Raw genomic sequence first — 25755 nt, forward strand, 5'->3', positions numbered from 1 at the left:
ATGATCATGATGATGCTTCTAATATTCTGATATTATTATTTTATTAATATTTAGAGAATACTCATTTAGTTTATTTAGCTTTCAACCTAGTGGTTGGCCGTGGGACAATGAGCCACAAAGAAAAAAGTCAGTTGGTTAGTTTATTTAGCTTTATTTGATTTGATTTGGAGAATTTGAACAATAAGTTTGTATTTTAATAGATTGATATTTAATATTTTTTATATAATTTATTTTATTTTTATATATTTATTTTAAAAAATAAACAAAATAAAAAGGCTCAAGGATCCAAGGGTCAGTCTTGAGCCCACGAGCTCTAGAATCAGACTCTGAAAATTAGGGCTTCAGAATAGAAACAGGCTTTTCAGGCCCTATCCTTTTTAGGGCTGAGTCTATAAAAAGCCTACTAACTCTACCCAGGCGGCTGGACCAATGGAGTGAGGTAACCCCTATTTGCTCTTATATCTCATGGCAATAACAATATTCCGTTTCGCATTATCTCAGTCAAATGTAAAAGGGACGAGAATGTGAAGAGGTGGGCCGTTGCCCGAGGTTGGAAGGCGAGGATACACCTGTGATACAGGTGTTGGGTGGTGATTGGTCCACCGACAAGTAGCAGCAGCTTCTTTGCTCCTCCTTCCGTCAAATGAGCAAGGATTAATTAAAATTAAAAAATTAACAACTGTAGTCATAGCTATGCGATATTGCCCCTTGATTTCACGCAATAATAATATATTATAGTAACTCTGCTCTTCAATTTGGTTGACCATTGCACCCTTAACATTACTTGCTATTTCACTCAAACCCCTTGACCGCTGTGCGCTTTATCCACCGACCATTTCCCTTATTATTATTGTTTAGTGTTTAATTAACAATTGTTATTTACCTTACCCAAGAAGTAACATGTTGGTATAATATTCTTTTATCTTAAATTATAAAATATTTTTTAAAAAATTTAATTTTAAAATATAAAATATTTTGATAAAAATAAAATTTTATTAATGATATTATTTTAAATATTATTTTATTATATTTTATCTAATTCTTAATATTCTTTAATAAATAAAATATTAAATGAAAGATATTTTTAAAAATTTATATTTTATTTTTAAAAATAGAGTTGTGAAGTATATCAAATGAAATTTATTAATATATATAATTTTGTCCAAAAATATTTTATAATTTTTTTAAAAATATTAATATCTATTTCCTTCTATCTTTTACTCTTTTCGGTTCCTCTTTTAAAGCATGGTTTGAAAAAAATATATAATTATTATTATAAATGACTTAATGAGATATTAATTAATTTTTTCAAACATTATTCATCCTTATCTAAAGCCATCAAATATAAAAAAATTATTTTTTTGAAATCATAAATTTATTTTATTTTTAATGAAATTAATGAATTATTTGACTAGAAATGTGCATTATAATAAAGGGAGGAGGAAGGAAGTACCAGAACTACTTTTGCCTTCTCTCTCCATATGCCCATGCCACGTGTTTCCACTGCTTTCTCCTTTAACGCTTCTTCAACTGCTCCCAACTAACTAACTAACGCACGCTAGCATTCTCAGATCTCCACATCTCTTTCGGCATACACCCTCCTGGCATTATTAAAGTTTACAGTTTCTGTTACATTCGCGTGTTACACGAAAACCAGTCCGTATGATTATACCACAAGCTTTCAATATAGAAATGCCGGTGAAAAAATAAAAAATAAAATCACCCTTCGTATAAATATTTGATAAATTAAATCATTTAATTAAATATTTGCGTTGAAACTAAAAGGTTAGGCCCCCTTCAAAAGTTGAAAGTCAAGTTGTTTACTTTCTACGAGGAAAGACATGGTTTACTGTTGAACAAATATAAATTAATACTATATTCTATCTCTATTTAATCAAAATTAAAAAGGTGTAATTAAGTCATTAATTTTATCTAAAAATATAATAAACATTTAATTATACTCTTATTTAAATAATTTTTTTTAAATTTGCATTACATTATTTCTCATGATTAATAAATATAAATATTATTAAATTAAAAACATATTAATACTTCATTGTCTTGTGTATTAAAGATCAAAGACCCTTTAGACTGTGCCCTATGATCAAAACGGGAGGGAATACATGACCAAATTCGTGGGGTGATAAGATATTCATTCTGTTTAGTGTTTATTCTCAATTGCAAAAATAGGAAAGATCGGCTCGAAATTTTATAAGTCATGATATTCAAATTTCAAAGCATTTAATGATATCGCCATAAAAATTATTTTCCACATTGAGACGAGGGAGCAAATATTCTTTTCTTTCCTTTTTGTTATGGGAATAACATTTCAGCGAACATCGCCAAAACTTAAGACATTGATCCGCACTTATCTTCACATATTTTTCAATTTAAGCATTTGATACTTGTCGTTTAAAAAAACAAATCGTAAAATTTGAGGCATGGCGTCCTCGAGACTTTCGTGATCTTCAATAAAATCTCAGTGATTATGACTAGCCCCTTTGCGTTTATTTGGAGTACGTTTTTAAGGCCAGACCAATGCGTTGATGACTTGAATACACGCGTCACTCCACTACATCTCCACGCGTCAGCGGTCTTTATGAGAGTACCGGATTCCAAGGGTCGGTGTACAGTGGACCAGACACGTTGAAATTGTCGGCACCCACGACATTCATTTTCCCCCAAATTTTTTAATGAAAACTGGGAGCTTTTTTAAAAAAAGAAGAAGAAAGAAACAAAGAAAAGGGAAAAATAAAAAATAATAATGAAGGGATGACCCCGCGTAGCGAAGTATTGGAGGCTGATATTAAAATTTTAAAAAGTAAAAGCCCACGATTTTTTATGACCATGAAAATAAATCAGAGTTAAGTTTCATTATAGATAATTCATGACAATTGATTTCTCAGCAATTTTTTATTCGGATAATTATAAGTTTAAAAATTTTAATTACAGAAAAATATTTAAATTTTAGAGAAAATTAATCATTTAATTCCTGTAATTTTGATTTAGTTATAATTAAATTCCTAAACTTTAACTCGTTATAACTCACTTCTTGAAATTTTGACTCTATTATAAATCAGTTTTAAATTTTACCTCTTACAATTTAGTTCCTGAAGTTTTAACTTCTTAAATATTAATTCATTTATTTTTAAAAAAATAAAATTATAAAGATTAAAAATATTTTAAAATTTATTACTAATATCTTAAGTTACTAAACCATTTTACTATTTATAAATATTAAAATATTTTTAATATTTGTAACTTTTTTAAAAAATAAAGGATCAATATTTAAGAGATTAAAACTTCAAGGACTAAATTACAAGAGGTAAAGTTTAAGAACTGATTGATAAAAAGGTCAAAACTTTAAAGATCGGGTTATAATGAGTTAAATTTTAAGGACTGAATTATAATTGGATTAAAAGTATAAAAATTAAATAATTAATTTTTTTAAATTTTAAATATAATTTTTTAGTTTGCGCCTACGATCCACCTACACACATATGATACACCTACCTGCATGAAGGGAAAGGTCATGCCAAGGGCTCCTGGCCAATAATAAGAAATCAAAACTCAAGGAGTCAAGGTTGTCATAAGAAGTTAAGAACATGCCAACCCCTTCTTGTGATCATATTTTTTGATGCAAGATGTTAGAAGTTCAGACCACTGTATAATTAAAGGAAAAAAATATACATTTGTGAGTGTGAATTGTATATGCATGTGAACCCCTTTCATTGTAAAGAGGAGTTTGAAGATTGTTTAAATATGATATCATAATGCAAATACAACTCCCTTAAACAGGGCTTTAATTTTGCGTCTTGTAGATTAAATAAAAAAAAATCATACTTAGAGAGTTTTAACACTCATTTCAAGCCTGGTCTTTTTTAAATATATTAGCTGGGAAGAAAAAGATAACTATACACAATCATCAATCGGTAATTAATTCATAGAGTGAGAGAAAGGGGGGGGGGCGCTCTCAATAATCTGAATTGATTTGGTTTGGTCATTTTGACCGATAAATTTGATTATTGTGATGGGAAGAAATCTCACGATAAATCTAGCTACTATGAAACAAATTGATTCAATCTAGTTTAATTTTGATTGATTCAAGTTAAAGTATAATTATATTGAAAATATTAAATTTCTTTTAAATATTAAGTATTATTCAGCCTGGTCTGTTCGCCAAACGATTATTTAATCTAACAATTAAAGGCAGATACTTGTAGTTTTTATTCCCCTAGGCGTACGTTGCTACCCCTTTCACGTTGACAATAAACACAAAAAATAATTAAATTCTATACAAATCAAGAATGGAGAAAAGCTTATTGAATATGCGTCGGAGCTCATCTTAAATGCCCAATCCAGTCTTGTTTACTGCCTCCGGTACCTAGTTGGAGGATACATTTTGATCCTAAATACAAGCTAAGGCTTTAATTTTTCTTTTATAATCTAAAATTCAGGTGAGTTGAGTCATAAGAACTTACATCATAATTAGGATCTATACTCAAAAATCACTCATATAAATAGTTATAGATTACTGATGAATAAAGTTATTGCATTAATAATGATATTTGATCACACGACCTTGTAAATTATAGGAAAAATTTTTAGATAAATTAGATCCACTGCATCATTTATAGTCTATTTAATTAAAATACTCTAAGTCATTTAAATAAAATTTTATATGATATTAATTTAATTTATTGTCTTTTTATTTCTCTACTGTCATTAATGTTAAAAATTAATTTATATTTAATATTATTCGAATGTTATATTTTTATTAGATAAATTATAAATAAGGTAGTGTGTCTTGTCTACTGAAGAATTCTCAAGCTGTAGATCAAAAGCTTCAATTTTTACTGTCTCCTTCATCTAATATCCCCACAAATTATCATAATCAATTTCATAGTTATTGTCACCTTTTTTTTCCTTCCCTTTTTAGTGCTTCATCTATTAGGTAGTACTTTTGAAAAAGTAACACCTTTTTTTTACATAATAATAAATAATCACATCCTTCGTCGTTGTCCATCGAGAGACTTATTATAGTGTCTTTGAATCCTAGCTGCATCAAGATGCTGAGATGTTTTACTATACCCTCGTCTTGTTTTTGGTTAGTTGATGAATAAAACCACATCCTTCATCGTCATCCATCTCTGCCTCTCGTTCAGACCATATTCACCATCAAGTCGTCGATGTTTGGAGCTCTTGTCTGGTCCCTCATCCTCTGTCAATTGCTAGATTCACATCCTTCGTCACAGCCTCCCACGTCATTCTCTCTGCATGCATTCTTTGTCATTATCTCCTCCTGCTTCTCCAACAAGCACCATGTTAACAATGACTTCACCCGCAGCTATGATTAAAGGGAACTTTGATGGCGATAATTAACCCTACCTTTTGTGACGACAATGGCAAACTTCAAACCTGCACTGCAGCAAGTTCGAAGATGTAGCATGTGTCCCTCTTTGTCGTCGACTTTTAGATCTGCTCCATCACCTCCATCAAGACCTTATTGTTGACACCTTATAGTGGGTACAACGGGTCTCAGGTTCGAAGAAGAAGAGTGGATCTAATTACATGATTTCAATTTTTAGCAACACAATTTTGATTTCTAATTAATGCCTTATTTGTTGATTCTTGTCATATGATTTCAATTACATTGTTGGTTGGCTATTAGTTGACATGATTTACGCGATTTATTCTCATTTTGTTTTTGGGTCGGGCTGGGTTGAACAAGGAAGAATATGGCAAAATGGTGTGAAAGTGGACAGGGGTAGCATTATCTTTTTACATGTTAAAATTAATGTATTTCGCACATTCTATTTCCGGTTCTAATTTTGACTGTGGTGCTCTGCACCAATTAACACTGCATTTTGCAGTGTTAATTTTTTTATTTTTTTAAATCACACAATTATTATTATGATAAAAATTATTGTAAAAATATTATTTTATTATTTAATAAATAAATAAATTTAACTTATTAAAATTTGACCTAAATAGTTCATATGTAAATTTTGGCTTGAATGGTTAAGAATTGTAGTAAAAAAATTAAACTGCAACTAAATATATTTTGTAAAATATTTTTTATTTTATTAATTTTACATAGCTGTCCATCTATGATAAGTAATATCATTCAAAAATATGATCGGGTATTAAATATAAGTACTTTTTTTAATAGAAATTTAAACATTGTTTTGGTACATAATAATAAACTAGCTCATTCTATTAAATTCAACTATTATTATAAACTTTTTAAATCATTTTTTTAATTTTTTTAATATAGTTTTTAACTGTTTGGACTAAAATTTTTATCTAAACTGTTAATTTTTATCTGAACTATGTAGATTAAATTTTAAAAAGTTGAACTTATTTATTTACTAAGAATTAAAATAATAATTTTATAATATTTATTTATTATTATAATAATAGCTTTGTGATTTAAAAAAGAAAAGAAAAAAAATTAACGCCGCAAAACGAGGTGTTAATCAGTGCTGAATCCTTCTATTTCCATTTCATTTTGGGTTCCAACCAAGTGGGGTCTGAGGACTAAGATGCCAATAGGTTATTCCTAGGGCCCACTTGGGAGTACTTTAATAATATCGCTTTTCCTTTTTTGACCCAATATTAACGTTTTCCACAACATTTCACCGTAGAGAGAGAGAGAGAGAGAGAGAGAGAGAGAGAGAAGGGACAAGGGGGGAAAAAGTAAAAAACGGGGAACAGATAATTCCCAAGCCGCTTCATGGCCGAGATGGTGGGACCTATACTTTTTCACAGTCCTCATGGCTCCCTCCCTCTCTATAAATACCCCACTCACCCTCTCAATGCACCATCACCAAACAGGCAACTTTTGATTCTTTTCAGCACCCATCACTCTTATATCGATCTTCTCTAAATCCCTGATTTGTATATATCATTCATCTTCTCCGATTCTCCCCTTAAATATCCCAGTAATTATTCACTTCTCAGTCCCCGCTCAATCACTCTTGTTTTCTTTTTCTGTATATATTAATAAACACCCCTCCTAGAAATCCCACCCTGTCTTCCTCGTTCTTCCTCAGAGTCCTCTGTTTTCTGTCATCGATACAGGACAATAATGGCTCCTCCCAGTTTGGGCAAATCCTCCTTCAATTTCACCAAGCACGTTAATGGCTTCAACCCTTCGCCTTTCCAAGTAGTGGGGTCAAACCTGCTGGTCAACGACCACGTTGTCCTCTCCAATGTGCCTGAAAACATCACCGCCACTCCTTGTTCCTACACGTCCACCACCAAATCCTTCTCCACCTCCGGCTGCTTCGTCGGCTTCGACGCTGCTGACGCAAGCAGCCGCCACGTCGTCCCCATCGGAAAACTCAAGAACATAAGGTTCATGAGTATTTTCAGGTTCAAAGTTTGGTGGACCACCCACTGGGTCGGCTCCAACGGTCGAGACCTAGAAACCGAGACCCAGATGATCCTGCTAGACAAGTCGGACTGTGGTCGGCCATACGTCCTCATACTCCCGATCCTGGAGGGTCCGTTCCGGGCTTCCATCCAACCGGGTCAAGACGACAACATCGACGTCTGCGTCGAGAGCGGGTCCTCTCAGGTATCGGGTGCCTCGTACCGCAGCGTCGTTTACCTGCATGCCGGCGAAGACCCGTTCAATTTAGTGAAGGAGGCGATGAAGGTCGTGAGAGCCCATCTCGGCACGTTCAATCTCTTGGAGGAAAAAACCCCTCCTGGTATCGTCGACAAGTTTGGCTGGTGCACGTGGGACGCATTCTACCTTACGGTGCACCCTCAGGGCATATGGGAAGGCGTAAAGGGTCTAGTCGACGGCGGGTGTCCACCGGGGCTCGTCCTCATCGACGACGGGTGGCAATCCATCTGTCACGACCGCGACCCAATAACCAAAGAAGGCATGAACCATACCGTCGCCGGCGACCAAATGCCGTGCAGGCTTATTAAGTACGAAGAGAATTATAAGTTCAGAGACTATGTGAGGCCAACCGTCGGGTCGTTCCGAGGAGAAAGGTTTGGCCGCATTCGTGAAAGATCTGAAAGATGAGTTTAAGACCGTTGACTACGTGTACGTGTGGCACGCTCTTTGTGGGTATTGGGGTGGGCTGAGGCCCAACGTGCCGGGGCTGCCGGAGTGTGCGGTGGAGAAGCCCAAGTTGTCGCCGGGACTGGAGACGACAATGGAGGATCTGGCCGTCGACAAGATCGTGAACAATGGAGTGGGCCTGGTCCCCCCGCACCTGGTCGATCAAATGTACGATGGGCTCCACTCACACTTGGAGGCCTCAGGGATTGATGGGGTCAAGGTCGATGTCATCCATGTGAGTGTTTCTAACCACGATTTCAATTTTGTGTCAATTATATTTTAATTCCAAACCTACCCTTCTTGTGGCCTCGAAGATCTGCCGTTTTTATGCGGTGGCAGTGCCACTGGTTCAAATAACAGTGCTCCTGCGTGTCAAAACTCAAATCTTACAATTAAAGCGGCAAAGCTCTATGGGCCATTCATCCCATCCCATCCACAAACATATGTGCTATAAATTTTGTTTTTATAAATTTTGGATTCTTTTAAAAAGAAAGCGAAACGAGAAAATTCAACTTCTATTCACTCTAATTTCGACTACTTGGGTTGGGCCTTTTTTTTTTTTTTTTGACTTGGTACTGGTTTTACTCGGACACGTCTTGGTCGGCACGAAATATCGTTGATTCTATTTAACCATTTACATGGATTCTAATTCTAATTAATGGACTAAATTGATTGAATTATAACAGTTGTTGGAGATGGTGTGTGAGAAATACGGGGGGCGCGTTGATTTGGCGAAAGCATACTACAAGGCTCTCACAGCTTCAGTAAGAAAACATTTCGGAGGCAACGGTGTGATTGCTAGCATGGAGCACTGTAACGATTTTATGTTACTTGGAACTGAAGCCATATCTCTTGGTCGTGTCGGTACGTTCCTTTCCTTCCTCATTTATCTAATTCCCATAAAACATTTATTATTGGTGTGATAATTCATTAATACATGAGGGACGGATTAATTTGTGCGGAGCAGGGGATGATTTCTGGTGCACCGATCCTTACGGTGATCCGAACGGTACTTTTTGGCTGCAAGGATGCCATATGGTGCACTGTGCTTACAACAGCTTGTGGATGGGCAACTTCATCCACCCGGATTGGGACATGTTTCAGTCGACGCATCCCTGCGCCGCCTTCCACGCGGCGTCTCGAGCCATCTCCGGTGGACCCATCTACGTCAGCGACTCCGTCGGCAAGCACAACTTCGATCTCCTCAAGACCCTCGTCCTCCCTGACGGCTCCATCCTCAGGTGCCACCACTACGCTCTTCCCACTCGAGACTGTCTCTTCTCAGACCCTCTTCATGATGGCAAAACGATGCTCAAGATTTGGAATCTCAACAAGGTCAGTCTCGCTCGCTTATTCAGTCCTTTCACACACACAACTAGAAGTAGAATCAGAATCTGATTTTTTTCCCCCTTGCTGAAGCAGTTCACTGGAGTTATTGGGGTTTTTAACTGCCAAGGAGGAGGGTGGTTTCCTGAAACCAGAACCAACAAGTGTGCTGCTGAATTTTCGCATTCAGTGTCAACTAAGACGAAGCCTCTAGATATAGAGTGGAAGACTGGCGACGACCTCGGTGTTTCCATTGAAGGAGATCAAGTCTTTGCAGTGTATTTCTACCAGACCAAGAAGGTTGTCCTGTCAAAGCCATCTGATACGGTGGAGATTTCCCTAGAGCCCTTCAACTTCGAGCTCATTACTGTTTCTCCTGTGACTGTCTTGTCTGCGAAGTCCGTGCATTTTGCTCCGATTGGTTTGGTGAACATGCTTAACACTGGAGGGGCTATCCAGTCCCTGGGTTTTAATGAGGATCATCAGAGTGTCGCTGAAGTGGGAGTAAAAGGTGGTGGAGAGATGAGAGTGTTTGCATCAGAGAGACCACAAGCTTGCAGGATTGATGGGAAAGAAGTTGGATTTGAATATGAAGAGGGCATGGTTGTAATTCAATTACCATGGCCTGGTTCTTCAAGATCGTCCATGGTTCAGTACATATTCTGAACATATGGGATGTGAAAGTGAAGAAACACTGACTATTATTATGATTATTTTATTGTTTTCGTGGATGATTTTGATAAGGGGGCTTTTTTAATCCCTTGTCTAAGTGTTTGATGACACTCTAGTTTTTACCTTTGATGCAGAGGAGTGAACAAGTGATTCGAGTATTGTCTGTAATCGGAGTGACTTTCGTGCTTGATTTAATATAATTTTGTCTTGTTTAAATCTGTGACCCTCTTTTTCCCTTCTGTCATGCTTTCCATCTTCCAATTATGTTCTCAGCACGCCCACCATTTTCACTCTGAAAATGAGACAGTGGCCAAGATCTCTATTTGAAGAGGATGTTTTCAAGAGCTTCGATGGAAAATTCGACCAAGTAATATTTTTTTGGCCAAAATTCGACCAAGTAATAGGTGCTAGTGTTCCTCAGTCTTTTATTTTTCCTGTTAAGTTTTCATTGTCATCTTGGCTTTCTCTTCGAACAAGGAAGATGAAGGTGTTGATTTCTCATTCCACTCTTGGTGGTCCTTATGTCCATTTATCTATCATTTTACCCTCGAACTTTGCGATTAAGTCATACATGAGTGTCTCTCCCGCCAATTCTTAAGCTCCTGCGCGTATATCCGAGGGGGAATGGCAAAACGCGGGCAGTGACATGTGGACTACTAACGGCCTGGCCCTTGACCTTTAACCTTAAGTTATTGGGCTTTTTGGGCCAATTAAGTTATTGGGCTTGACATGTACAGAAATCAATGCCTGTAGTGCCACCAGAGGAGGAAGGAGTCTCTTTCACCATTTTCTTTCTAGTTTCTATCTCAAGAGCAAGAAAAAAAAAAAAACGAGGTTATTTTCTTGTTATCTTGCTCAATGCGTGTTTAATTTTTTGCATTAGCTCCGGTAATTTAATTTTACACACGCATGAAGTTGACCACAAAATTGTTTACTCTCTTGTTTATTAAATGCAGGAGCTAATTACTTAATTCACGTTTATTAGAAAAATTAAATTAGTTATTTTGTAAAAAATGTGTGCAGGTTTTCCTAGAATACATATACATATCCCTTTGATCATTTACATATTGAAGAATTGTCAACATAACTTATAAATCATATAAAAAATTAAGTAGAAGGATAGTTTGAGAAAAATAAAAAAATATGAGAGAAAAGAAGTTGAGATCCTACATTCAAGTCTAAAATTCAAAACAAATATTATAATTAGCTCTAACATTTAGGATAGAAGAAGAATAAAATTAAATCAAGATAACTTTGGACATGTTTTTCAAATTTGGACTCTCTCTAATATCAAATACTTTTCACTGGTTGCCACTTGCAGGTATTCCAATCAAAAGAATTTAAATTTTAAAAATAATTACAATATCAATTGACTCAATCAATAATAATATTATAGTCAATATAAAATATGTAACAAATTATACCGTTGATAAATACAATCATAACTATTTTCCTAGACTCTTGATAATTTTGAATTATCTAATTTTTTTACTTGTTTATTTTTCTGAAACATACAATTTTTTACATGTTATTATGATTATGATATGATTCAAATTGGGAAGATCATACATAACCTGTTTATCAATTTTATCTCAGCGCACACATTGTATTTCATAATTTCTTAAATATTTAAATAAGAAAGCAAAGGAACGCAAAAGGCCTTAAGCGAGTCCATCGAACCTTTTATTGGCCCGAAAGAGTCCACTGAAGGGTTGGTTCGTTTTCGTCGGCATCACTGAACCGTGGTTGTCTTGTTCTGCCGGTTATCTCCCACGATCAACAACACTAGCTTCTCCCTGAAGAAAAACCCAGAAATTTTCCAAATTAAATAGCCTATCATCTCTGTCTCACTGGTTTCGTGTGTGAAGAGCAGTCTGGGAATCCATGAATACGACGCCGTTCATGGATAAGCAGATAATGGATCTAACCCAAGGATCGTCTTCGAGCAAGGATTTCATCGACCTGATAAGCCATCCTAAGGAAGAAGAAGGGGCAGACGTGGTAGGTGAAGTTCGCCGTGGCAGCCACCACCAAATCGGTGGCAATGGGATTAAGGAGGATATCATTCCCAGTTACGATTTCCAGCCGATTCGCCCACTCGGAGCTTCGATTCAGTCTCCCAATCACGATTCCAACCCTAATATGGGAGGGATTTCGAGGTCTTGGAATTCTGATTCCAAGTCTAACTTTTCCACCCCAACCCTTAGAGTAAGACCTCCTTTTTCCTGCCCTAATTTACTCATTCATAGTCATAGTTCTTTTGTACTTACATTTTTCTCTTATTTGCTGATAGGGGTTCCTTTAGATGAGAACTTTCGTTTGTGTTTTTTTTTAGGGCTTTTGCTTGAGTGCTACGTTCGGTGTCAGGCTTCTACGGTTTGCATTTAGAAAACATTAGAATTATGAGCATCGTTTGGTAATTAGGTGTGTGGCGGTTGTCGTGGCAGCTGATACTCTGAATGCATTACTGAATGCGGTGGCTTTCGTGTTGATGGCTCTGCTTACTTGATATAGTAGTTAATGTCTAGATCGATTGTTGATAACTTTTTGCTACATTTTTTAATTTTATTCTTCTGACAGATTTGATGTACGATGCCACATCTCCATTTCGTCTCATATGTGTGTTTGATATTTGTTCCTAACATCTTATGGCCGAACATGGTTTATTGTTTGTGATGAATACATTCCAACTGTATTCAAATTGATTTGGTGACTGGCTATATGAGTTATTAAACAAATTTTGTAGTTCAAACCTAATTTTGTGTCAATGTTCTCCGTGAAGTCTCTCCATCATAAATTAAGCTGGGAATATCTCCTCCATGTTAACTTAATATTTTTTTTGGTAGCTTTGAGTGATACATGGAAATGAATGAGTTATGAATTTGATTTGATAATCAGGCTTCCTCTTGTGATGGTAAATTCAAAAAATTCTTGTGGGGCTGGAGCCTGCATAGCTGTAGCTATCATTGATATATTGATATTTATTAGGTTACTTCTACTTCTGCCACACCCAGAGAAGGCCTCTCTAACAATTAGACCGTATCTGAATTCTGAGCTTACTTTCTAATCTGTAACTTTCTATTCATTTTCTCATGCCTTTTCATGTCAATTTTGTTATAAAGCAAAAAAGTTCCACTATTTTTTGCTGTCTCCTTGTGACATTTGCTGTTGCTACCTGTAGCTTGCTCAAGTCAAGTTGTGGGGTAGTTAGGAAACCGTGAGCCCAGTACACATGGATTATCCAAGGTGTATGCTGTGCTGATAATTGTTGCATATGGGCTCACTACTGTCTGCCAACCTTGATGACTTTTTTTTTCTTCACTATTAATGGAATGTGTAAATAGTAAACAGAAGAGAAGCCTGTGAGAACTGAAAGTTTTATCATTGAAAGTGTGGCCCTAACCTTGGTTCAGTCAAACTGCCATGGTTTCTACCTAAGAGCTCTTGGGTATGAATGATAAATACTTCTAGTAGTTCATGAGGTCAGGCCTAATTCCCTTAGACCCCAATTCACCACAATATGATGATATGCCTGCCCCTACCAGCTGCAATACCCATTTGAATACTTGGATCAAATGTAGGGAAGTGGGAACTAAAGCATGGGTTCAATCCATACCATCACTTTCAGAAAGGAAAGACTGTCCAACTGCATGAAAGCTATCAAGAGGCGGCAGTCTCTTGTATCAGGAGAATATGATTGAGAGACTTGCTTTAGTTTCATACACCTCAACACTTTCAACTTTCATTGGCATCTATCGATATTGTCATTTTCACTTTCTAAAACATCTTTTTATTTGTGTGTTAACTACTGATGCTGTTGAGATACTTGTGTTTCCCTCTCATTTTGTCTGGTTCTGTAATGTTGTATAGATGGAAGGGTTAGTGAGTATTTTTGTGTATCTACCATTTCATTGAGCACGAATTTGCTTTGTACCTATATAGTTCTATTGCACACATTTTGTATTGCCACAGATATTGTGAGTGGACCGGGGTTTTGTGTACTTGGATAATATGTTGATTATATCTTGCCTTACATAGTTGCTTTACTACACTGATTTAATGTATTCTTATTATTAATGTTTTCCTTCCATTGCTCAGAATTATAATTCTCTGGACTCTCTAGAACCTGCAAAAGTCACAGCAGAAAAGGATCAAAATGCTTTTGATGATGCAATATTGTCTGAGATAGATCAAACCATGAAGAAGCATATGGAGAATCTGCTTCATGTTCTGGAAGGCATCAGTGCGAGGCTAACACAACTAGAAAGCAGAACCAATCATCTTGAAAATTCTGTGGATGAGTTGAAGGTATCTGTTGGAAACAATCATGGTAGCACTGATGGAAAAATGAGACAGCTCGAGAATATCCTTAGAGAGGTATTTTTTATTATATTATTGCCTTTCACTCTTCTTAGTTCTAACCTTGATGTAGCAGCATTTGATATGAGAATGAATGCTTATGGTGGATGAAGAGGACATGATGTTATTGAGTTTTGGGAAATTTATGGTAGTAAGAATATGGATGTTAACAATTTTGACTATCATACTTTGTGTGTTTCACCCAAAAAAAAAAAAAAACAAGAAGAAGAGAAAGCTGTGTGTGTGAACAAGATCTAGTTTATGTTGTTAATTATTACTCCTAAGTCCTAATGCCTTACCAATTTACAGTATCAATTATTTTTAACTTTTAGTATTATCTATTCTATACATCTATGAAGATATAAAAGGAAAATACAACAAAAACAACAAGCCTTATCCCATAAGGTATGGATATACAAGGAAGATAATTAGCAGTATTCATTAGTGTAACTTTTAAGCAGCATTATCTTTGTTTCTTCAAAATTACTCTCTATATAATATTTACATTTTTTTAAAAATAAATATCCCCTGCATCCAATGCAAGGGGCAAATTATTATAGTTATGTTCTTAAAGTATATTCCAGGTTCAACTGGTCAATAGGCATTGACCAACATTTTTTTCAATTCCAAATCAACACTGGAGAATAACGGTAATCTTGGTATACTCAAAATATTCTCCGCCTGAATAATTTTTTTTGGTCTCTAAATTTGACCAAACAACTTTCTAGTCGAAAAAAGTTTTCCAAGAAATTTAGCTCCCCTTTTCTGGTTCGCTATATTTTTGTCTAAGCAAGGAATAGCATATCGTTGTATGAGAAGCCTAGCAATTATGTGGATATGAATATTGCCTCTCCCCTGACTCCTTTTTTAGTTGATCTAAGTATATAATATTCTTGCCGACAAATAAATTGTGGGTTATTTCTTTCTTGATTGTAATTGTATACTTTGATTTAGCTTATGTTTGATCGTTATTTCTGGTCATGGCTCGAATGGTTCTCTTAATTTTTTTTTCTCTTCCCTGAGGAATTCTAAGTTTCAGCCTTGTGAATTTGCTCTGACCCAGCTTGAAACTAGTACTTCCGTATTTTTGGATAACTTTGGGTGTGTCCTAGTAAATTGGATTAATTTTACCGAAATTCACTTAAAATATCTGGTAATAAGGAGGATATCAAAACTTTACGGCAGTTTGTGATTTACGGAATTGTCTGGTTTATTTAGTTGCAGGGCAATGCCCAAGTTTTCAAGGGCATATGGTCACCTCTAAATATGTTGTGTGGTAGAATTGTCTAAATTGCTGCCCTTAGGAGCTAGGCTCATGGCTTTCTTCAAGGGAATCTGCATTTCTGATAAGAGATTGGGCAGCTCTTTTATGTAGTTAGCTTCCCGGGCCTTTTGTTTCATTGTTCTGTTTTTGTGTTCATTTTTATTTTCTGACTTGAGAATTTCTTATCCTCACTTTGTTCTTTCTCCTTTTTCTAATAAATTCATGAAAAAAAGCATGTATAGTGACTACTGGTCATATTCACTTACTACTAGGTTACTTTAATTATTACTTTGTTTGATGTAAAATCCACAAAATGTACAGGTGCAAATGGGTGTACACGTTTTAAAGGATAAGCAAGATGTGGTGGAAGCTCAACTGCAGGTGGCAAAGCTCCAAGTGTCCAAGGTGGACCAACAATCAGAGACTCACGCTAGTGTGATTCCAGATCCTGCACAGCAAACTGCATCAGCTCCTCAGCAATCGCAACAACAGCTTCCTTCCCCTGTTAACACTCCACAGTCAGTTGCTGCGGTCCCTCACCCTAATGCTCCACCTCAACCTCTGTCCCAACAGAGTTTGCCACCTCCAATTCAACTTCCTAGTCAATTTCCTCAGAACCAAATTCCTTCTGTTCCTCAGCGAGAACCGTACTTCCAACGAGCACCTCAATCTCATGAAACCCCAAATCAGCAATATCAATTGCCTCTGTCTCAGCAGCCACATCCTCCTCCTGGGGCACCTCCGCAGCTGCAATATCAACAGAACCCACAGCCCCAATTCCCTCAGCCTGTACCTCATCCACCTCAACAACAGCCATCACCTTCTCCTGTTAATCCCCCACCTCAACTCCCATCTTCAATGGGTCACCATGTGGAGGATACATCATATACCCCTCCTCAGACTTACCCACCCAATGTCCGCCAGCCACCGCCCATTGGACCACCTCCTGCTCAGCAATTCTTTGGATCGCCATCCCATGTGTTCGAACCACTATCTAGTAGACCTGGTTCAGGTTTTTCTTCTGGATATAGTGCACCATCTCTACCTGCTGAGCCATATCATTATGGTGGATCGCCTCAGTATGGTGGCACTTCAGGGATAAAACCACACCTGCCTCCTTCTGCGGTGGCTCCTCCAAGCGGTGGAAGTGGTTACCCACAGCTTCCAACTGCTCGGGTGCTGCCCCATGCATTGCCTACAGCTTCAGGGGCCAGTAGCAGTTCTGGATCTGGTGGAAGTGGAAATCGAGTTCCATTAGACGATGTGGTTGACAAAGTGGCAAGTATGGGATTCCCTAGAGACCTTGTGAGGGCAACAGTTCGGAAGCTAACAGAGAATGGTCAAGCAGTTGACCTTAACGTAGTGCTGGATAAGCTTATGAACGAAAGTGATATCCAGCCAAGAGGTTGGTATGGTCGGTAGCAAGAGGAAAATTGACCTATCTTTATGTATAGATGCACCACTTGTTCCTGGGTCAAAATTTATGGGGAAGAGGCTTTATGGTTGGACCGTGTCTCATTGGATGCTTTTAGTTCTTTGCTGATTTGTTTTCCTGGAGACCTGAAGCTGTTATTTTGCCTTGCATGCCTGAGGCTCATCTGTGCCTTTTGATCGCACTGTGTATATTCACAATAAACGATAGTGGATTTTTTAAACTACTTGGATTGTTCTATATTTGTTGTTTTGATATAACTAGTAGTATTCATGTTCACAAAATATCTTACTAGCATTATACCGAGTGCTTGGGATATCTAGCATTTGACATGCAAGGAGTCGGCGGCTTCCCTCAGCTCAACTGAGGCAGAGGCTTAACGTATATTTAAATTTAATATTTTTAATTTTTTTTAAAACAAGAAATATATACAAATTGTAAATTTTTTTAATAAATATACATATTAATTTAACAGTTCAGAGTTCAGATTTAATATAGATGGTTTAAATTTAATATTAAAAATTTAAATTGATTTTTTAAAATATTTTAATCGGTGTAGATATATTCTAAACAGAATGTTAAACTTATTAAAAAAAATTTAATATTAAATTTAAATCATACATATTAAACTTGAATTATCATGGATTATCAAATTAATAAGTATATTTATTAATTTTTTTATATTTTTTTTAAAATATTAAATCTAGAATGTTGAAATTAAATCTCTTTCTGGAGAGGCTGAGGAGGTTTCCTCAATAGAAGGAAGTCGACTCCGACATGCAAGTAGTCACTAGTTATTGCTCGTTTTCCGTGTCCGAAAGCTAGTGGCCTTTAGATCTCTCTCCCCGCAAATAAGAAGAAGGAGAAGGAGAAGGAGATTTATAGCGCTTGAGCCTGAGCCACGTAGCTGAAGAAGAAGTGAAAATGAAATGGTCTTTCCCTTAAGAATGTCCTTGGTTACGGCATTAACATTTGGAACGCTTCTAATTACTTTTATTTCCAAATTCAAAGTTTTTTTTTTTTTTCCTTTCACTTTCGCACTCAATATCCTAAAGTGGCTGGATATGCTTTTGCTTTCAAACCAATTCATACTTTATCTTCGACAGCCTGGGCTTGAATTATCCGTAACCATAATATAATAATATAATATAGCCGCATTCCCATTTTTCAAATTAATAAATAATAACATGTCTGGGCCTTTTCAAAAGAGAGACACGTTCAAATTCAATCGTCTGTCAAACCTTACCTAGCCTTAAGACCTTGTTATCACCCATTCGGCATTTAACTGCTCATGCTTTGACAAGTGGCGCCTTTTTTTTCTCGAGAAGGAATTTAAAAAAGTTCCAACGGGAAAAGTTCCCACTTCTTCAAGTATTTGGTAAGGACGATTCATTAATAAATTAAAATATTCATTGTCGTTAAAAAATTAAAACAAACACTAGGTCTTGTTCATCTTCGTGCGAATAGACCAGATCAACGCCTCCTGCTTATAAATACACTTCGCTGCATGTAACGATCTCATCTATCACAAGCAAATATACACCAAGAAGCAAAAGTTACTATTTGATCGATCAGAAGAGGGAAACAAAAATGAAAACCTGTTCCTTGATCCTTATTGCCTTCGTGGCTCTCTCATGTTCTAGTGTCTTTGCGTTCGACCCTAGCCCACTCCAAGACTTCTGCGTTGCCATAAACGACACCAAGACCACTGGTGGTGGTACGTTTTTATCAGCTTTCTCTTTTCCTCCTCCCAATTCCATTTCGATTATGCCATGCATGCATCTTGACCTGTTTCCTTCATTTGTTTGCAGTGTTTGTGAATGGAAAGTTCTGCAAGGATCCCAAGCTTGCCTCTGCCAATGATTTCTTCTACGGTGGATTGAAACAAGGAGACACATCTGGTCCGCTTGGCTCTGCGGTCACTCCTGTTGCTGTTACCGAAATACCAGGTCTCAATACAATGGGCATATCCCTAGCTCGTGTAGACTTTGCTCCAAAAGGCTTGAACCCTCCCCACACTCATCCTCGAGGAACTGAAATTCTTGTGGTTTTGGAGGGTACTCTTCTAGTGGGTTTTGTTACATCCAATCCTGAGAATCGCCTATTTACAAAAGTGCTGTACAAGGGAGATGTGTTCGTATTTCCAATTGGATTGATTCACTTCCAACTCAATGTGGGTAAAACAAATGCTGTTGCCATTGCCGGTTTGAGCAGTCAGAATCCTGGAGTTATCACCGTTGCCAATGCCGTGTTCAAATCAAACCCACCCATTTCTGATGAAATTCTCTCCAAGGCCTTTCAAGTGGACAAGAACATAATTGATGCTATTCAAAAAGCATTATAGATAGAAAATAATTAAGAAAAAGCACTAGCTAGCTAGTCATTCACATTTTATATATTAATTTTATTGATTTGATCATTTGTAATATTTGTTTTTGGGTTTGCCTGTTATAATAATGTAGGTTTGTATCTCATTTTTAATGATGTTTAAATAAAATAAGCGATGTATACGCACGTTAATGACGCCTTTACATGCATGCATGTTGAAAAATATCAATGAGCACAGTGCATTGCGACCAAGCTATCAGCAGTATATTGATCGAACTTTTACCTTCGCGTGCTATCTGATTGAACTTCTACACACACACACAGACAACATATATCTTCTTACAGCACTTAATTATTTTGTCAATCTTCATTATATTTTTCGCCAATAAATTAACCATGCTTGTGTTGAAAAATGAAGGAATTTAACAAAAAAAGTGAAAAAATCATATTTTTTTCATGCCATGATGTCTTGTTCCTTTCTTTAGATATATTGTTGACGCAACTCGATCGCGCTAAAAATTACAGCAGATTGATGCTGAATAGTGTTAACATTAGATTATATAATTTTTTAATCAAATATTGCTAATTATGTGGGAAAATACAAATAAAATTAGAATTATTTTTTATCTTGCTGCAAAAGTAGTATTAAATTTTCAATTCTCAAGAGCATTGAATGAATACTGAAAATAAGCTTCAAAGAGAGAACAGCCAATAAGCGAGATCACGTCTGATTTTCTTTTCAACAGTAAAATTCCAGATTTGGGTAAATTCCACTAATTATATATATATATATATAATTTACGAAAAATTCTAAATTTACTTTATCGTAATTAATTATAATTTTACTTTCAACGTTAGTACACACACACACACACACTCGCAAACATTACCAGTGTATAATTAAGATTGTTGTTACCGGTATTAAAGTTGTTTCTTTGTGGGCCAAAACTGAACATCCGTGTGTGGAATTGAAAGTTGGATCTCCATTTTTATATCTATATATCTTTCCACTTTCTAGTTTCAATTTTGTGTTTTCGTGGTTAATACTCCAATACTTTGCCGTTAGCTAGATCATACTTACAGAACTCAAGCAAGTTAATTAAAATTATACTAACCAGCGAACAAATCTAATTTCAAGTCACAATATAATTTGGATTTTTACTAACATGTCGTCAAAATCAATATTATGTGCTTAAAACGAGACACACGCTCGAACCAAATTTAAAAAAAAAATGCATGGTTGAAACACACGTCTTTTGATTATCATAAATTAATCCATTGGATCGTTCAAAATTAGTTACCTCGTTGATTTCGAGTTAAATAAATTAATTTTATATCTTATAACTCGAGAACATCATTTTTCTGTATAGCCTCCAGCGAAATGTTCCTCAAATATTACATATTCATATGGATGTATGTATTTGTTGATATATTGTTAAAGTTTATCACCAACTAATTAAATAAATAAAAGGAAGGATCTTGAATTATGGAAGCAAGCTGATGACTGATGGCGGTGAAATAAGAATGTCCGAGAATGTCTCAGCTAGTGAATGAGCAAGTATTCAAGAAAGAGGCATAGCCGACTTAGAGAAGCTATACACACACACACACACACACACATATAGGTACAAGTGTGTAGCTCTCGTCCTAAGCGTGCAAGTGAGAAGTAGCACGAGAGCAAGTAAAGAAAGAGAGACGCTAAAGTGTGTGTGTAACGTGAGTGAGAGAAAAGATAAAGGGATGAGCTTCGGGAGTGTAAGAAAAGGATTTAAATTAGTGTATGAAAAGGGTTTAAATTCAATAACTATACTTAATACAGGTATTAAGTGTTTGTATCATCTGAGTTGATCTTTTATATCTTATTTTTAAATATGTTTAAATAAAATGAGCGATGTATGCCCACATTAAGTTATGCCTTTGTATGCATGTTGAAAAATATAAAGGAGCACGGTACATTGCAACCAAACTATCAGCACCATGTTGATCGACCTTTACTTTCACGTACGATTGTACGAATAAGATTGAGTGAACTGCGATGCGCAGAGCATCATTTCACATCTCACAACCCTTGATTATTTTGTCAATCTTCATTATAGTTTTCGCCTATTTATTAACCATGCATGCATGAGTTTAGGAAGGAATTAAAAAAAGTGAAAAGATCTTTTTTTTTTCATGTCGTCAATTCTTGTTCCTTTCTTTAGACCATATTGTTGATCCAGCTCGACGGCGAGAAATTTCAGCACACATTGATGCTGAGTAGTAGTGTCAACATTACATTATATACTTTTTTTAAATATTGTAAATTACTTGACTAAATATATATAAGAGTAGAATTATTATTTTTTATCTTTTTACAATAGTAGTATTAAATTATTAATGCTCAATAGCATTGAATGAGGACCGAAAATAAGCTTCAAAGCGAGAACCAATAAGTGAGATCTCATCTGATCTTCTTTTCGACATTAAAATTCCAGATTGGGTAAATTTCACTAATATATATATATATATATATATAGTTTACTAATTAATTACAATTTTACTTTCAATTTTAGGATGTATATATATCAAATTTCGTCAATGATACGTAATATGGATTTAATTCTTCTGAAATTTGGATTGATAAATTTTTGTGAAGTTTTCTATTTTCAGAAAGAGAGAAAAGATTTTATATTTTATAAAAAATAATAAAATAAGTGAAAATATTAACAAAAAATTATTTAAATTTACCAACCCCAATTTTAGAGGATTTAAATCAAACACAATATTACTAGTGTGCGATTAAGATTGACGTTACTGGTATTAAAGTTACGTTGTCTCTCTGTGGGCCAAAACTGAACGTGTGGGTACGCGGAATCAAAAGTTCGATCTTCATTTTTATATCTATCATTCCATTTTCTATATATTTTCATTTGTTTTCGTGGTTAGTACCCAAATACTTTGCCATTGGCTAGATCATACTTACAGAACTTAAGCAACTTAAAATCATACTAACGAAAAGAAAAAAAAAATCCAATTTCAAGTTGCAATATAATTTGTCTTGTTTTTGTTTTTTAATTAACATCTTGAAAATCAATATTATGTGCTGAAAAAGTGATACGTTCGAACCAAATAAAAAAATGCCTGGCTGAAAACCCACGTCTTTAGATTATCATAAATTAATCCATTTGTTTGGAAAAATCGTATAAAATTAATTACCTCATTGATATAGTTTACGTTAAATAAATTAATTTTATAACTTAAGATTGGGAGAAGATCATTTTTCAGTAGCGTCCAGCGAAATGTTCCTCAAATATAATATTGATAAAAGAAATGCATGTAAATAAATATAAAAAATGGTCTTTCTCTAAAATTTGTTCTAGAAGGTTACAGGAATATTATTTTGGAATGCTTCCGGTCAAAGTTACAAACCAATTCATGGTTTGCTGTTACAGTCTTCGAATGATCAATCTGTTGCTAAACCTTAATTACTTATAATACACACAATGGACTATATCAGCGACATCAATCAGGTGTAAAAGTTTGACACATTGTCTCGATATGACGTAACGAGTTAGATTAATGGCTGAAGAACTACTAGTTCCACAAATAAAACATTAACTCTGACCACTTAAGCTTGCCAAGTCTTCACCTGCCTCGTGCGATCAAGTGCGGTCAAAAAGTTGACCAAATCAACGCCTCATCTATATATAAATGCGCATGGCTTGCCATGGAACAATCTCATCCCTCCCTCGAACGCAAATACACACAAACAGAACTAAAAGAGTTTGATCAGTTTGATCTGAAAGGTTCAGAAAACATGAAAGCTGTTCACTTGGTCCTTATTATTGGCCTCCTGGCTATGGCATCTTCTGGTGCCTTGGCTTTTGATCCAAGCCCTCTTCAAGACTTTTGTGTTGCCATCAACGAAACCAAGACTGGTGGTGGTGAGTCGCTTTGTCTTTCTCTTTGCACTTCAGATCATTTCACATTTTTAGTGATATATAGTACTATTCATGCATGCATACAAAATTTTTCACAGTATTAATGTTTGTTTGCATCGGCAGTGTTTGTGAATGGAAAATTCTGCAAGGATCCCAAGCTTGTCTCTGCCAATGATTTCTTCTACGGTGGATTGAAACAAGGAGACACGTCTGGTTCGCTTGGCTCGGCAGTCACTCCAGTTGCTGTAAATGAAATACCAGGCCTCAATACAATGGGCATATCATTAGCTCGTGTAGATTTCGCTCCTAAAGGCTTGAACCCTCCACACACTCATCCTCGGGGAACTGAAATTCTTGTAGTCTTGGAGGGTACTCTTCTAGTGGGTTTTGTTACATCTAACCCAGAGAATCGTTTGTTTACAAAAGTGCTCTATAAGGGAGATGTATTTGTGTTTCCAATTGGTTTGATTCACTTCCAACTCAACGTGGGTAAAACAAATGCTGTTGCCATTGCTGGTTTGAGCAGTCAGAATCCTGGAGTCATTACCATTGCCAATGCCGTGTTCAAATCAAACCCTCCCATTTCTGATGAAATTCTCTCCAAGGCCTTTCAAGTGGACAAGAGCATAGTTGATGCTATTCAAAAAGGATTATAGATAGAAAATAATTAAGAGAAAGCACTAGCTAGTCACTCACATATTATATATAGTGGTATCATTGTTTTGATCGTTTGTAATAATTTGTTTCTGGGTTTGCACTACTACAATAGTGGATGGATCTTTGTTTCTTATTTTTGATGTTTAAATAAAATAAGCGATGTATACACACGTTACGTTATACATGCAGTCGTCAGCAGTGCAGTACATTGAGGGCTAAAGTTCTGTTGATATATATAAATCAACACAACCTAACCGATACATTTCGCAGGAAGATCTGCCATTCTATACTTCTACCGAGAAACTCTCCTTCAACGGAAATTTTGTTCTGATTCATGAAAACCGAAGGAGAACAATATAATTTGTGAACAACATATTATCTCGGTTCTGATAATTTTGGTTACATATATTATATTGAGTGAAATTTAATTAGCGTAGTTCAAATTACGATGTTGGTGGATATGTATCCATATATTGCTTTGATCACACACACACACACACACACACACACATCATCATCATCATCATCTCGATGTTGATCGAACTTCATGTTCTATTAGGATATCCACTTACAAGTGCATTTAAGCTAATTAATGAAAAAGTCACGTACCGAATAAAATTGAATTATATTTAATAAATATATATATAATAAAGTGAAATTATTTATAAATTTAAATTTTAAAATTTTGAGCTAAAATATATTGTTACCCCACCCATTTATTCTCCTCCTATTTTAATGTTGTCTATAACATCTTAAAAATAAAAAATGATGATGATGATGATGATAAAATATGTACATATATAATAATAATAATAATAAATTAAATTATAGGATACAATTATTATTTAATAATAATAGAAGGGAGGATAAGGCATGTAAAGCGTGTGTTTGTGTATCACCAAATTAAATAATATTATAAATCATTAATGAGGAGAAACTTGTCAGCTTTCCTTGTCCAAGAAGATAAAAAAATGCCTACGTAAAAGAGGATGACATCATGAGTCAAAAGGCTTCGAAAGTTCTAACAAGATAAATATTACACATAGGATTCATTGTAGAATGAGTGGACTATACATACACAAAAAGTAGAAATAAATAGGGTGTTTTCCTAATTAGTAAACACAACGAAAACAACCAAAAAATAGATAAGAAGAGAAAGGGAACAAAATAGAGCTCAAAAATAGAAAAGAAAGTAAGACTTTCTTGTACTCTTGGTATTGTAACATTCCCTTACTTCTTTAAAACATACGTACTTTAATCTCCTTAGAATCGTTTGTCTTTCATTCATACTGTTTTTTTTTTTTTTCATTTGTACTAAACTCTCTAACAGAATTGTTGGGAATATATATAAACTACTTTCAGACACACACACTACCAAATATGCATAAATGCTCTCCCTTTTTCACAACCACACACACATTTGTACGTAATATCTACACACACACACACGAATTTATTAAAGGCATATGATATTAATTTGATTGAGTTTTCTCCTTGATAAGGGTGGCACTGTTATTCAAGAACTTATAATTCACATATGCGGTTGTTTATTAAATATATATTATTTTAGACGATAAAATTGTGATCTATTTTAATTAACATTTTGTTTAAGTATTATTGTTATTATTTTTAGTTAGTTATTGTATTTATTTATGTATTTATGCATAAAAAAGGAGAATTATATTTCAAGAGCCTCAAAGGATTTCTATCAAGA

General features: G+C 35.3%; 4 protein-coding genes across 4 annotated transcripts; all 4 read left to right on the plus strand.

The window, feature by feature from the left end:
* The first annotated feature begins 6842 nt into the window (after positions 1 to 6842).
* On the plus strand, positions 6843 to 10297 carry LOC129288655 (probable galactinol--sucrose galactosyltransferase 5). The gene is given in 5 exon segments (XM_054925341.1): positions 6843 to 7987; positions 7989 to 8318; positions 8770 to 8947; positions 9051 to 9418; positions 9506 to 10297. Coding segments are annotated over 5 exon segments (2343 nt in total). The 5' UTR covers positions 6843 to 7090; the 3' UTR covers positions 10076 to 10297.
* A 1466-nt stretch (positions 10298 to 11763) lies between these two features.
* On the plus strand, positions 11764 to 17376 carry LOC129316583 (formin-like protein 14). Its single transcript, XM_054961001.1, has 3 exons — positions 11764 to 12289; positions 14180 to 14458; positions 16026 to 17376. The coding sequence occupies exons 1-3, from the start codon at positions 11966 to 11968 to the stop codon at positions 17124 to 17126; spliced, it is 1704 nt and encodes a 567-aa protein (XP_054816976.1). The 5' UTR covers positions 11764 to 11965; the 3' UTR covers positions 17127 to 17376.
* Positions 17377 to 18679: 1303 nt separating this feature from the next.
* Positions 18680 to 19659, plus strand: LOC129316593 (germin-like protein subfamily 1 member 13). The gene is made up of 2 exons (XM_054961011.1): positions 18680 to 18853; positions 18948 to 19659. The coding sequence occupies exons 1-2, from the start codon at positions 18727 to 18729 to the stop codon at positions 19478 to 19480; spliced, it is 660 nt and encodes a 219-aa protein (XP_054816986.1). The 5' UTR covers positions 18680 to 18726; the 3' UTR covers positions 19481 to 19659.
* Positions 19660 to 23189: 3530 nt separating this feature from the next.
* On the plus strand, positions 23190 to 24261 carry LOC129287228 (germin-like protein subfamily 1 member 7). Its single transcript, XM_054923421.1, has 2 exons — positions 23190 to 23387; positions 23508 to 24261. Exons 1-2 carry the CDS (start codon positions 23261 to 23263, stop codon positions 24038 to 24040), a joined length of 660 nt encoding a protein of 219 aa, XP_054779396.1. The 5' UTR covers positions 23190 to 23260; the 3' UTR covers positions 24041 to 24261.
* Positions 24262 to 25755: the final 1494 nt, after the last annotated feature.

The sequence above is a fragment of the Prosopis cineraria genome, unplaced genomic scaffold (genome assembly GCF_029017545.1).
Source record: "Prosopis cineraria cultivar Desert tree isolate PC_DT_omini unplaced genomic scaffold, ASM2901754v1 PC1, whole genome shotgun sequence".
NCBI lineage: Eukaryota > Viridiplantae > Streptophyta > Magnoliopsida > Fabales > Fabaceae > Prosopis > Prosopis cineraria.

Coding starts and splice junctions, on each gene's coding strand:
- LOC129287228 (XM_054923421.1), top strand. CDS start 23,261: ATGAAAGCTGTTCACTTGGTCCTTATTATTGGCCTCCTGGCTATGGCA. Junction 23,388..23,507: donor CGAAACCAAGACTGGTGGTG/GTGAGTCGCTTT, acceptor TTGCATCGGCAG/TGTTTGTGAATGGAAAATTC.
- LOC129316583 (XM_054961001.1), top strand. CDS start 11,966: ATGAATACGACGCCGTTCATGGATAAGCAGATAATGGATCTAACCCAA. Junction 12,290..14,179: donor TTTCCACCCCAACCCTTAGA/GTAAGACCTCCT, acceptor TCCATTGCTCAG/AATTATAATTCTCTGGACTC. Junction 14,459..16,025: donor TCGAGAATATCCTTAGAGAG/GTATTTTTTATT, acceptor CAAAATGTACAG/GTGCAAATGGGTGTACACGT.
- LOC129316593 (XM_054961011.1), top strand. CDS start 18,727: ATGAAAACCTGTTCCTTGATCCTTATTGCCTTCGTGGCTCTCTCATGT. Junction 18,854..18,947: donor CACCAAGACCACTGGTGGTG/GTACGTTTTTAT, acceptor ATTTGTTTGCAG/TGTTTGTGAATGGAAAGTTC.